General features: G+C 50.2%; 1 protein-coding gene across 9 annotated transcripts in view; it reads right to left on the reverse strand.

Annotated features, from left to right (window-relative positions):
• The window catches only part of LOC132099039 (membrane-associated guanylate kinase, WW and PDZ domain-containing protein 2-like), a 230,025-nt gene that overhangs the window by 12,074 nt on the left and 204,432 nt on the right, over window positions 1-13,519 (reverse strand). For all 9 annotated transcript variants that reach the window (XM_059505420.1, XM_059505419.1, XM_059505418.1 and 6 more), the window contains one exon: window positions 174-437. In XM_059505420.1, coding sequence (XP_059361403.1) covers window positions 174-437 — 264 coding nt within the window. The remainder of the gene's footprint in view (window positions 1-173; window positions 438-13,519) is intronic.

Here is a 13,519-nt window from a genome sequence, read left to right on the forward strand (position 1 = left end):
GAAGTGCATCCATTATTAATACGCAAGTTTATGAGAACATGCTGCACTTTTAAAATCACTATGACCCTTTGAAGCAGCCAACCTGAGTAAGCTATTACAGTAAAAGAACATTCCAGATTGAAAATAAGTTCAAATAAAAGTGTGTGAAGTGTACAAAAATAATTATTCCTTACCAGCAGCAGCCGTGGATTCGGGCCTGTTAAGTGAACTGATAATAACGAATCCGAACCCTTCGCTCTCCTTGCGCTGGATGGTGACATCACTAGGCTGCAGATTCTGATTGGCTACATTGTCTGGTGGGGAGGAGCCTGTGATGGATGGGGCAGAGTTATGCAAGGGGGCGGAGTTGTTACAGAACATTCTGGAGTTTAAGTCACTCCTGGGGGAACTATGCTGGGTCGATCCAGGACTGCGGCCGTTCTCTGGACAGTGTTCACCTGACAATAAAAGAGCCAGAAAGAAAAGGACTCTGAAATCAGTGATTATATATATTTATGAAGCTGATGGGAGAAGCCAATGAGTAAGACCCCAGTCTTATTATTAAGACACAACAAGATTTCGGACATCCATGTTTTATCTCGGAAATACATTGTGTTTAAAGAAGAAATTTTGACCAGGCCTGGAACACCCGTACAGACAGAGCCCATCTCAGACCGAAAACCACTCATGCAAACAAACTGTTGATGATCAGTGAGGTAAGATCTAAACCAGGTTAAAACAGTCTCCGAAACAACATTTTCCAGACTATTGAGTAAAAGGTTTTAACAGTATCAAAAAACAGAGAGAGAACCAGAATCTGAGGCTATTAGCAGATCATTGGTGACCTTGACCAAAGCGGTCTCAGTAATATGAAATTTTCGTAACCCAGACTGAAGGGGTTCAAAAAGATTATATACAATGAGATGATCTATCAGATGTTCTATATCAATGGTTCCCAACCTTTTTCAACTCGCGGCCCACACATATGTTTGCGTGGCCTACTTCAAAAAAATTGACTGACCCCGCTATTGTTGGGTTAATAACTTAGTACTCAGAAGCTAGATTGTTAACTGTATTTATTGAATGAACTAGGGCTGTGTGATATGGATGTGGCGGGGGGGGGGGGGGGGGGGGGGTGGTTTAGCGAAGTCTGCAGTGGGGAGAGAATCAGGAGACGAGCGGTAAGTGAGTGGTTTGGGCAGAAATTATCATCACCTGTTTCTTGTTCCAGTAATTGGCGTGGAGAGAGTATAAAACGCCAGCAGAGACGGAAGCAAGCGAGAGAGAGACGGACTGCTGACCCGAACCGGAAACCGAAACCGGAAAGAGTAAACCGAAAGTGTTGTGCCAACGTGTCAGAATAGAAGTCACCATTTGGTGTTTGTGAAATTTCATTTATATTTGTTAAATAAATATGTCAGCAGTCCAGCCGACCCCTTTGTCCTCTTCCTTTCCTCCAACGAACTTGCTACACTGGTGCCGAAACCCGGGAAGGAAGCAGGACCGCCGCCGCCGCCATGGAAAGCCCGTCCTCCATGCCGCTTGCGGACATTATCGCTTCCCTCGCGGTCCTGCACCGCAAGCAACACCAGGCCCTACTGGACCTGAGAACCGACCAGGAGAGGCGCTTCCTGGCCATCATCCAGGCCCAGCAGGAAGACCGCGAGAGGTTCCGGAGCTGGATCGATAGGGAGGTTCGCGCCAAGGCCGCCGGGCCGCCCACCGCGCCCACGCTACACAAGATGGGGCCCCAGGACGATCCGGAGGCCTTCCTGGAGCTGTTCCAGAAGTCGGCGGAGGCGTGTGGCCGGTGCGCCTCATTCCCCTGCTCTCTGGCGAAGCCCAGGTGGCCGCACAACAACTTCCGGTGGCGAACCTCCTGGTCTTCAACGACCTAAAGAGGGCCATCATCCAGCGGGTCGGCCGGTCGCCCGAGCAACATCGTCAGGGCTTCCGGTCCCTGGACCTGGGCGAAGCCGGTCGGCCCTTCGCGATGGCCCAACAGCTCCGGGACTCCTGCCGCAAGTGGCTACTGGCCGAGGGAGGTGGGGCGGGGCGGGTTTGACCAAGGGCGCTTTGTGAGTCCCAGGGCCCCGCCCAGGGGGACCCGGAGCTTTTCGTGGACAGGTGTCCAGTGATGGAGGTGGGGACGATGATCCGAGCGTGATGACTTTTCTCTGGAGCAGTCTTAGGATGAGACATTAAAGCATGCATTTCACCAGGTCCGCTCCATCGATGGCCAGCCTCTCCAACCTGCCCTCCCACTCACCTATCCGTATTTTGCCATTTTAAAAGACCGGTTGTATCGAGTGACCCAAGACGCTCGGACAAAAGTGAATACAACCCAATTGTTAATTCCGAAGAGCCGCAGGGAAATGCTTTTCCATGCGGCTCATTCTAACCCTATGGCGGGCCATTTGGGACAGGCAGCAACACTAAATCGCCTCATGACCCGTTTCTTTTGGCCGGGCATTCATGACAAACCTGCGACAAACCGGCCGCCCCAAAAGCGCCATTGCGCCCTCTTCCCTTAATGCAGGTCCCTTTCGAGAGAATTGGTATGGACCTCATCGGGCCATTAGAGCGATCGGCACGAGGACATCGCTTTGCATTGGTCATAGTTGATTATGCAACACGATATCCTGAAGCTGTGGCCCTCCGCAACATTTCCGCTAAAAGTGTTGCGGATGCCCTGTTTTGTCTTATCTCCCGGGTGGGGGTTCCAAAAGAAATCCTCACCGATCAGGGCACGGCGTTTATGTCACGTACGGTACGCGAACTGTACGGATTGTTGGGCATTAAATCGATTCGAACTAGCGTCTATCACCCACAAACCGACGGCCTGGTCGAACGATTTAATCGCACTCTTAAATCCATGATCCGTAAGTTCGTTCAGGAAGACGCCAAAAATTGGGATAGGTGGCTAGAGCACTTGTTATTCGCTGTGAGAGAGGTCCCGCAAGCCTCCACGGGGTTTTCCCCCTTCAAGCTTCTCTATGGACGCCAGCCCCGTGGGTGCTCGACGTACTGAGAGAAACTTGGGAGGAGGGACCGTCTCAGGGCAAAAACGAAATTCAGTATGTGCTGGACTTGAGAACAAAACTCCACACATTGGGGCGGCTATCAATGGAGAATTTGTTACAAGCCCAGGACCGCCAGAGCCAGCTGTATAACAGGGGAACTAGGTTACGCAAATTTGCACCGGGAGAGAAAGTACTTGTATTACTCCCAACGTCGAGCTCTAAATTAATGGCTAAGTGGCAGGGACTGTTTGAGGTCGCACGACAAGTCGGAGACCTCGATTATGAGGTAATACGGACCGATAGGAACGGGACCTGTCAGATCTACCACCTCAATCTCCTTAAAAAATGGAATGAGGCAGAATCAGTGATGTTGGCAACGGTGATTGGGGGGGAGGATGATCTCGGACCAGAGGCGAATATCAAACCACAATCCCTCGCCCTGGCTCCAGGTGGAGATCACCTCTCGCCATCCCAACTCACTGATTTAACGAAATTACAGGCAGAGTTTGCCAACGTCTTCTCGCCCCTACCAGGCCGTACTAACCTGATTCAGCACCATATCGAGACCGAGCCGGGCGTGGTAGTTTGCAGCCGGCCGTATCATTTACCTGAGCTAAGAAAAAAGTAGTTCAGGCTGAATTAGGCGCTATGCTTGACATGGGGGTAATAGAAGAATCCAACAGTAACTGGGCGAGCCCGATAGTTTTAGTTCCGAAAACGGATGGCTCAGTCCAGTTCTGTGTGGATTATCGCAAGGTGAATGCTGTGTCGAAATTCGACGCGTATCCAATGCCGCGGGTTGACGAGTTGCTTGATTGGCTAGGCACAGCTCGTTTTTATTCGACATTGGACTTAACAAAGGGCTATTGGCAGATCCCCTTGTCTCCATTATCCAGAGAAAAGACAGCTTTCACAACGCCGTTTGGATTACACCAATTTGTTACCCTTCCGTTTGGCTTGTTTGGGGCACCTGCTACCTTTCAGCGCCTCATGGATAAGATTCTGCGGCCCCATGCTGCATATGCGGCTACCTACCTGGATGATATCATTATATTTAGTAATGATTGGCAGCGGCATATGCAGCATCTGAGGGCTGTCCTGAGGTGGCTGAGGGGAGCGGGGCTCCAAGACCAAAAAGGAGGTAAGGCAGTTCTTGGAGCTGGCGGGATATTATAGACTGTTTATTCCTAATTATTCGGACCTCACCAGCCCTTTGACTGACCTTACTAAAAAGGAGGTGCCAGATACGGTCCAGTGGACGGAGCCGTGTCAGCAGGCCTTTACCCAGTTCAAGGCTGCTCTGTGTGGCGGGCCGTTGTTACACTCTCCCGATTTTTCTCTCCCTTTTCTGTTGCAGACAGACGCGTCGGACAGGGGGCTGGGGGCAGTCCTGTCCCAGGAGATAGAGGGGGAGGAACGGCCGGTGCTGAGTCGGGCGGTGGGGGTATGTGGGGCGGGGGGGGGGGCGTGGTTTAGCGAAGTCTGCAGCAGGAGAGAGAATCAGGAGACAAGCGGTAAGTGAGTGGTTTGGGCAGAAATTATCATCACCTGTTTCTTGTTCCAGTAATTGGCGTGGAGAGAGTATAAAATGCCAGGAGAGACGGAAGCAAGCGAGAGAGAGACGGACTGCTGACCCGAACCGGAAACCGAAACCGGAAAGAGTAAACCGAAAGTGTTGTGCCAACGTGTCAGAATAGAAGTCACCATTTGGTGTTTGTGAAATTTCATTTATATTTGTTAAATAAATACGTCAGCAGTCCAGCCGACCCCTTTGTCCTCTTCCTTTCCTCCAACAAACTTGCTACAATGGAAAAACAAAACAAAAAAACAAAAAAAAAAACCTATCGTGATTTCTTTGATCAATTTTGCGATTGTGACACACACCAATATGCTTTTACAGTCATAAATGCATTCAGGATTCATTTGAAACATATTTCTAAAAGAAAACCAATTAGAGCTGTATAAAAAAGTTGTAACGTCTCTTGAACAGACATAAGTCAAAATTATCACTATAGTAAAGATGTAACAAAATGTATAGACTTATGGCAAAAAAAAAAAAAAAAAAATTCCCGTATACAGGGACTTTTTCTTTTCTTTTTTGCCATGCATTGTTCATAGAGTTCATTTATTGTAGCGGTGCCTCAGGTGTTTGCAGTGTGTATACAGTATGTGTATGTGGTCAGCAGCGAGAGCGCATAAATATAACGCAAAAGTACATTAAAATAATGCACGAGCGCGAATCTCTCTGTTTGCACGAAGATTTCCTTTGCTCTGTCACAAAACCAGACGTGCTTGCTCAGATACACGCTGCTCTGCACGGAGAGAGTGTGCGAACTTAAAACGTGTCTCCTCTCACTTAAACTGCGTCCTGTGCACTCACAATTCTCTCTATGCTCATGTGTTAGATATTAATTATTTTCGCACGTTTTTATTTCTAGCCTTTTACCACGTGCAGTGTGAACGCTCTTATCCGTTAACATGGGCTCGGAAAAAAGGCACATTACAGACAGTGTGTGAACCTGGAGTTAGACATATGGCCAGTCTGTTCTGTTTTCGCGCTAGGCGCGCTGCATTCTGATTGGATCGGATATCATACACGGAAAATGGTGCTATAAAGCGATTTAGAAATCGTGCACGCTCAAATCGTGATTTTATGACGAATTCTTTTATCGCACAGCCCTAGAATGGACTGGAAATGAACAGAAAATAATTGGCGGCTCACCTGCAATACCACTAGGGGGCCGCGGACCACAGGTTGAAAACGTACTCGGTTACTAACGTAACCTCGGTTCTCTCTAGAAGAGGGAATGAGTACTGCGTCTTAGCTAAGACGCTACGGGAAAAGTCTCTTTTCACGAAATACTGAAGCAAAAAATTATCGTTAATTTTGAATTTTTGTAAAGCGCATTTGCAGCAGTACACAGCCATAGGCGAGATGGCTCACTCGCTCATTGGCTGCTCTGCGGCAAGTGCACAGCCTATCGAGCACAGGCTGATGCAATATCAGACCAATAAGGGCGCTTCGCACCCTTCATGCCACTTCCCGCCGAAACGGGTGTGGCCCAACCCTATAAAAGGAGCTCGAAAAGGCTGACTCACCTGATTTATTTCATCGCCGAAGCGAACCAGAGTGAATCGTACGCACGGCAAAGAACGCAGTACTCGTTCCCTCTTCTAGAGAGAACCGAGGTTACGTAAGTAACCGAGTACGTTCTCTTACGAGAGTTCTCTCGTACTGCGTCTTAGCTAAGATGCTACGGGAACCCCATGTAAAACGCCGTGCGCGCAGGGATCACACACCAATAAACATGAAGCAACGCCCAGGATTTACAGTGCACCCGAGGGACTCACAGAGAGACCAGGACAGGAGAGGGGGGGGGGCCTTCCGTCCCATATCTATCAGCACCCGTAGATGCGGCAATACAACATCACACAGTCGAGGCAAGGCCTGACCAATGTGGCAATGCGGGTCTTACGCAATACTGCCGGCAGTGCATAACACTCACGAACTCAGAATTCCCATCAGGGCCCTGATTCGGTTATACCGACAGCAGCCTTGCTTGCAATGCGGAAACCTCAAGGTTATAGAACCTAATAAATGTAGACGGCGAGGCCCAACCTGCCGCCATACATATATCCTGCAAGGAGATCCCAGTAGATCACGCCAACGACGAGGCGACGCCCCTTGTGGAGTGCGCTGACGCCCAGTGGGCACTGAAGGCCCCTGGAAGCGTAAGCTAACGCTATGGCATCAACTATCCATCTGGATAGAGTCTGTCTCGAAACAGCCATTCCCTTGGAACGTCCACTGAACGAGACAAACAGCTGCTCAGTCCGTCGAAAGACAGCGGAGCGAGACACATAAGCTCTTAAAACCTTAACAGGGCAAAGAAGACTCGAGTCTCCATCCTCTCCTGACACCGACAGGGCAGACAGGGCAATAACCTGAGCCCGAAACAGCGTGTTGAGGGACTTTGGCACATAACCGTGCCTAGGTTTGAGTATGACCCTTGAGTCATTAGGCCCAAACTCCAAGCACGACTGGCTCACCGAGAGCGCATGCAGGTCACCCACACGCTTCACTGAAGCGAGAGCCAACAAGAATACTGTCTTGAACGACAGATGCTGGAGGCTAATCGATTGGATAGGCTCAAAAGGGGGACCCTTCATGGCCTCCAAAACCACCGCGAGGTCCCATATAGGGACTGACGGAGGTCTGGGAGGATTCAGCCTCCTAGCTCCTCTAAGGAAGCGGATGACCAAATCGTTCCTTCCTATTGACTGACCGAGCGCTGTTTCAGAAAACGCTGCGATGGCCGCCACATAAACTTTGAGCATGGATGGGGCTCTGCCCTTATCCAACAGCTCCTGTAGGAAGGAGAGAACCTCCGTCACCTCACAACTAAGGGGTGAACATCCCCGAGCTGTGCACCAGCTGGAGAACACCGACCACTTCGAGGCATACAGCCGTCGTGTCGACGGAGCTCTAGCCTGAGTGATGGTATTTAGCACTCCCACTGAGAGATCAGCGGGTAACCGTTGAGCGCCCACACATGGAGGGACCACAACTCTGGTTGAGGGTGCCAAATCGAGCCCCTGGCCTGCGAGAGGAGGTCCCTCCTCAACGGCCACAGGGCGATGTCTGCTAACTGCATCAAATCTGGGAACCATGGTTGGTTCTTCCAAAAAGGTGCTACAAGCAGTATTGAACATCTCGTTTCTCTCACCCGTTCTATCAACTGCGGAAGATGGGAGACGGGAGGGAAAGCATAAAGCGGGCAGCACGGCCATCTCCGTGACAGCGCGCTTTCGTTCTTGGAAAAGAACGCGGGCCAGTGAACGTTTTCGTGGGACGCGAAGAGGTCCACCTCCGCCCTGCCAAATCTCTCCCACAACAGCCGGACTGTTTGCGGGTGTAGAGACCATTCGCCCGTGGGAATGTTGTTTCTGGACAGCCTGTCTGGACCCAGATTCTGTAGCCCAGGCACATAAACTGCCCTCAGCGAGCGCAAGTTGCGCTGAGCCCAAACCAGGAGGCGTTCCGTCAGCCTGTACAGGTTTCGGGACCCGAGACCGCCCTGGCGATTTATGTAGGAGAACAGACATGTTGTCCGAACGGACTAAGACGTGGCGGCCCTTGATTCGGGGACAAAAGCGGGTCAGCGCGTTCTCCACTGCCAGCATTTCCAGACAGTTGATATGTTGGAGCTTTTCCCGTTCTGACCACAGGCCAAAGGACGGTCTGCCCTCGAGCAGCGCTCCCCATCCCGAAGTGGAGACGTCCGTTGACACCATCTTCACTTTCGAGGAAGTCCCCAGGCTTACACCTGATTGGTACCAGTCGTCTGCTGTCCAGGGTTTCAGGGCTGTAATGCAGCCCTGATTGACCTTGAGACGCAGTCGACCAGATACCCACGCTCTGCGCGGTACCCGTGCTTTCAGCCAGAACTGCAGGGGGCGCATGCGGAGCAGGCCCAACTGCAGAACTGGAGATGCTGAGGCCATGAGACCCAGCATCTTCTGACATTTTCTGAGCGAAACGGTCGCGCCGCAGCGGAGAGAACTCGCTGTGCGCTGAATGCCCAACACGCGCTGTGGTGACAGCCGCGCCGTCATGGAACGTGAGTCCAGAGCTATACCCAAAAACAGTATCGTCTGACTGGGGCTCAGCGAACTCTTCGTCCAGTTGACACCGAGACCGAGTTTCTCGAGGTGATCGAGTAAAACGGCCCTGTGCTCCACGAGCTCCGCTCGTGATTGAGCCAGAATCAGCCAGTCATCCAAATAGTTCAGAACTCGCATGCCTCTGAGTCTGAGAGGAGCGAGCGCTGCGTCCATGCACCTCGTAAACGTACGAGGAGCTACGGACAAGCCGAACGGCAGGACTGTAAACTGGTATGCCTGGCCCTCGAAGGCGAATCTCAAATATCGCCTGTGACTTGACGCTATCTGTATTTGAAAATACGCGTCCTTCAGATCTATTGACATGAACCAGTCTCCTCTGCGAATATGCGCGAGGAGCTTCCTGGTCGTAAGCATTCTGAAACTGCGTTTCACCAATGCCTTGTTCAGCTGTCTTAGATCCAGTATGGGCCTGAGACCCCCGTCTTTCTTGGGCACTAGAAAGTATCTGCTGTACAGCCCCCCCTCGCTTTGAGCTCGAGACACAGGCTCTACAGCCCCTTTGCTCAACAGTTTTGATATTTTGGCCCGAAGTATGTGTGCTACTTTTGTTTTGACCGTAGTTTCGACGCGCGCTAAAAAGCGCGGAGGGCGTCGAAAAAACTGTAGCGAGTAGCCTCTCTTTATAATGCCTAGCACCCAATCTGAAACCCCTGGAAGCGGTGACCATGCATCTGCATGAATGGCTAAGGGCTGGATGCAAAGCGCGCTCTGTTGACTGGGCAACGGCGGCGCTTGTGTGCGCTGCACCATGGGCGTTACGCCTGTGGCATTTGAGGCGGGGAGCGCGTTGATCACAGCGGGCAGATCGCTGCTCCTCGACCCCGTCCCGGCGCTTAATCGATTGAGGGAGGGCTGAGCGTGTCCCGTGATGTCTGCGAGTAACTGTGGGCTGCAAGTGTGCACATTTACTGCTTTCGACTCGCTGTCTGCCTGGGCAGAGCGTACGTGCACGGGTTTCGTTTTTACAGAAACCACGCGCCGTGTGTGACATAGTGTTTGTGGGCACTGAGGAGTGGGCAAGTTTACTATGTGGCGCGCGCGACCGACCTGAGTCGATCTTATAGGCGCGAGCCTTGTGTGCAGGGCTGTGCTTACATGTGGAGATGGGCACTGAGGAGTGGGCATCGTCACTACATTTATAGCACCATCGGCCGTGGCCGAAACACCAGAAATAACACTCTTTTCGGAAAATATCTGGGTAGCCGTGATAACGGCTTTTGTGTGCAGGCAAGCGGGCACTCGTGCAGGCTTGCGCATTGCAGGAGACGCTGAGACAGTCACAATTCTTGGAACTGCAACAGCGGCGCGCTTGGGTGAGAGCTCGGCCGCAGCGGAACTCGTACACCGGCGCTTTCCTAGCAGTGCTAGGATGACTTCGGGGCTTCCGGCTTCACCGTAATCCTCTGCCGCGGCTCCTGCGGCGCGGGGCGACGGCTGGAAGAGCGAGAACGGGGTCCCGAGCTGCGTTGCTGACGATGTCGCGATGACGCAGCTGGAGGCGGTGGGCGTGACTGAGAGCTTTGTGGGGCCGGTCTAGCACGGCTCGCTGCAGAACCGGAGCGCTTTGGCAGGAAGTGCTTGAACGCCTGTGCCGCTTTCTGATCCTCGACGAATCTCTCGACAAACTCGTTGACAGACGATCCGAAGAGGCCAGCAGGAGTCAGCGGCGCATCGAGGAACGCAGCGCGCTCAGACTCTGTGATGTCGGAAAGCGTTAGCCACAAATGCCTCTCAGCCACCGTAGCGGAAGCCATAACCCGTCCCATGGCCTGTGCAGCGGTCTTAGTAGCGCGGAGGGAGAGATCCGAAGCACTCCTCAGATCCGCGAGACAGATCGCTTCAGGTCCCATCTCATCCAGCTTGCGGAGGAGATCACCCTGGAAAATCTGCAGCGTGGCCATGGTGTGTAGCGCAGACGCAGCCTGCCCAGCAGCAGAGAAGATCCGTGCGAGCAGCGATGACGTCATGCGGCAGGCTTTCGATGGCAACGCTGCCTTCGTCCGCCGTCCAGCAGTGGGCGGGCAAAGGTGCGCTGCTATAGCCTGTTCCACCAGCGGGAGTGACAGGTAGCCTCTGTTTTTAGCATCGTCCAGTGTGGAGAATGCTGGTGAAACAGATAAACGAATTCTCGCCGAGAATGGAGCGTTCCAAGCTTTCGCCACTTCTTCGTGAAGCTCAGGAAGAAAAGGGGCGTGCTTCGAGCTGGGAGAAAGACGCTCATCCGGGAGAAAGCTACCATCCAGCCGGGAACGAGAAGGGGGCGCTGGTGCAGACCACTCGAGGCCGAGGTTCGCCGCGGCTAGCGTGAGCACTCGCATCAGCTCCTTGTCGATATCAGCTCGTCTGCTGGGCCTCTGAGCAGAAGGCGCGAGATCTGCGGAGCTCGCCCAACCCTCACTGCCCGAAGCTAGCAGAGAGCACGTGTCCTCTTCCTCCGACGCGGCCCTGAGATCCACTTCCTCGGAGGATGCGGCGGCAGACAGCGAGCGCTGACCATCGGGAAGCGATGCAGGGGAGGTCGGTGAAGCGAGCTCGGTAGAGCTGGAGGCGGGTCCGGTAAACGCTGAGAGCTGCGCTTTTTACGGCGCTGCGGCGCAGCGGAGGATGCAGGCTTGGAGAAGAACGCCAGGCGAGTCCTCAGAGTCACCATCGGCATTAGCTCGCAGTGAGGGCAGCCGCCGTCAGCGAGCGCGAGCGCTGCATGATCCTCACCCAGGCAGGAGACACAGATGACGTGACGGTCTCCTTCGCTGAGCGGGGCTCTGCACGAGCCGCACGAGGGCATCTTTAAAAAGACGCAGCTCTTTTACGAGTGTGCGTCGCAGGGCGAACACACACAAGGATATATAAAAAGGATATAGGCGCTGGAGAGCGCAGCAGGAACGGCAGTGGAAGGCGGCGAAGGCCAACAGCTTCAGAAGTGGCTCGTCCCGCTGAGATGCCTATCAGACGGCGCTTGCTTCCTTCGTGTTCCAGCGATGCGTGAGCTTCGCTGAAGAGATGGAAAATCAGATGAGTCAGCCTTTTCGAGCTCCTTTTATAGGGTTGGGCCACACCCGTTTCGCGGGAAGTTTATTGGTCTGATATTATTGGTCTGATATTGCATCAGCCTGCGCTCGATAGGCTGTGCACTTGCCGCAGAGCAGCCAATGAGCGAGCGAGCCGTCTTGCCTATGGCTGTGTACTGCTGCAAATGCGCTTTACAAAATTTCAAAATTAAGGATAATTTTTTTGCTTCAGTATTTCGTGAAAAGAGACTTTTCCCGTAGCGTCTTAGCTAAGACGCAGTACGAGAGAACTCTCGTAAGAGAACCACTGTTTTATATATTTGATTATAATTGGTTAATTGTTGGGATCATTGTGCATTCAAATATTTCTGTATTATGACCAGACCACTAAACAATATATTTCAGAAGTTTGAGTTTCTAGTCAAAATAAGATGAACACGAAACTTTTATACTGCAAAGACACAATAAATAGTTTAAAAAGGAGAGTAAATACATGTATAATGTTACAAAATATTTCTAATTCAAATAAATGCTGTTCTTTTAAACTTTCTATTCATCAAAGAATCCTAAAAAAATTATATCAAGTATGATATCAAAATATATCAGAATGTTTTCTGAAGGATCATGTTACACTGAAGAGTAATGATGCTGAAAATTCAGCTTTGCCATCACAGGAATTAAATTACAATTTTTACACACACGCATAAACTTATTTTAAATTGTAATCATATTTTCAAATTTTACTAGAACAATTACAACTTTAATAGTCAATAATTTTTTTTTTTTCTAGGATTTTCTCACAGATTTCCCTGTTTGGTTTATTTTCTTTCTTTCTTGTTTTTTTTTTCTTACCTCTAACAGGTACATAAAAATATTAAATAATATTAAATAATATTTTTTGATACAGAAACAGGTATCAACTACGATTAATACAAGTGAATGTGAGAGGAAGAAAGAAAGAGTCTATAGTATAGGGTTTGGCTAAAGCTGGTCTGAAGTCCTTTTGTGATCAAACGGTAAGCCAAAAAAAGCCAGCAGCCAGATATTTCCTCAACCGCTCCACTGAGATGAAAAGGGGGAAAAACGATTGTCCAGGGAAGATAAGACTGAGAGGATGAGCCAGACAGCGGGATGGATGAGGGAGGTAGAACTTGAGAGGGCAAAGAATCTGAGCCTCAGCTACACCAAGAATTGTTAGACAGAGTGGACGGGAGAGGGAGAGAGAGACAGACAGAGGACACATAATAAACAGCAGAGGTACAGTCTAACAGAACCTGCTTCATTACCTCCATATATATACACTTACATATACTTTGAAACAACCTATAATAGCTATAACAATCAGGAAATGACAAGCTTTAGCCTTTAAAGGTTGTTTCTTCAGCATCAGGCAGAGTTGTGCCCCAAGATATATTATTATTAGAACTTTATTATTAAAACAAATGTGTTTTTTTTTCTCTCTCTCTCTTTTGATATATGAACATGATATTAAATCTGCACTGGAAACTTTGGATCATGCTACCATCATTTACCCCAGTTATTTTTCAAATGTGTTTTATGTGCATATTTTATTGCTTAACTCTTGTACTAGACGCAGACTTTTAATCTTAAACTATGAAAATTCATTTAGAAAATCCATGTTACATGTTTAGAACTATGACTAAAAAAAAATCTGACAAAAAAAAAAATTACCATATTTGTTCAGATTCAACACATATAAATAGTTGAATCTCTTGTGTTTTGCTAGCTTGCTTGTGGGGTGTAAAAGCTTTTTTAAACATTTTATATTCACTTTTGGTATTATGATTAAGTGCCATTTCCAAT

Source organism: Carassius carassius, chromosome 22 (genome assembly GCF_963082965.1).
Source record: "Carassius carassius chromosome 22, fCarCar2.1, whole genome shotgun sequence".
NCBI lineage: Eukaryota > Metazoa > Chordata > Actinopteri > Cypriniformes > Cyprinidae > Carassius > Carassius carassius.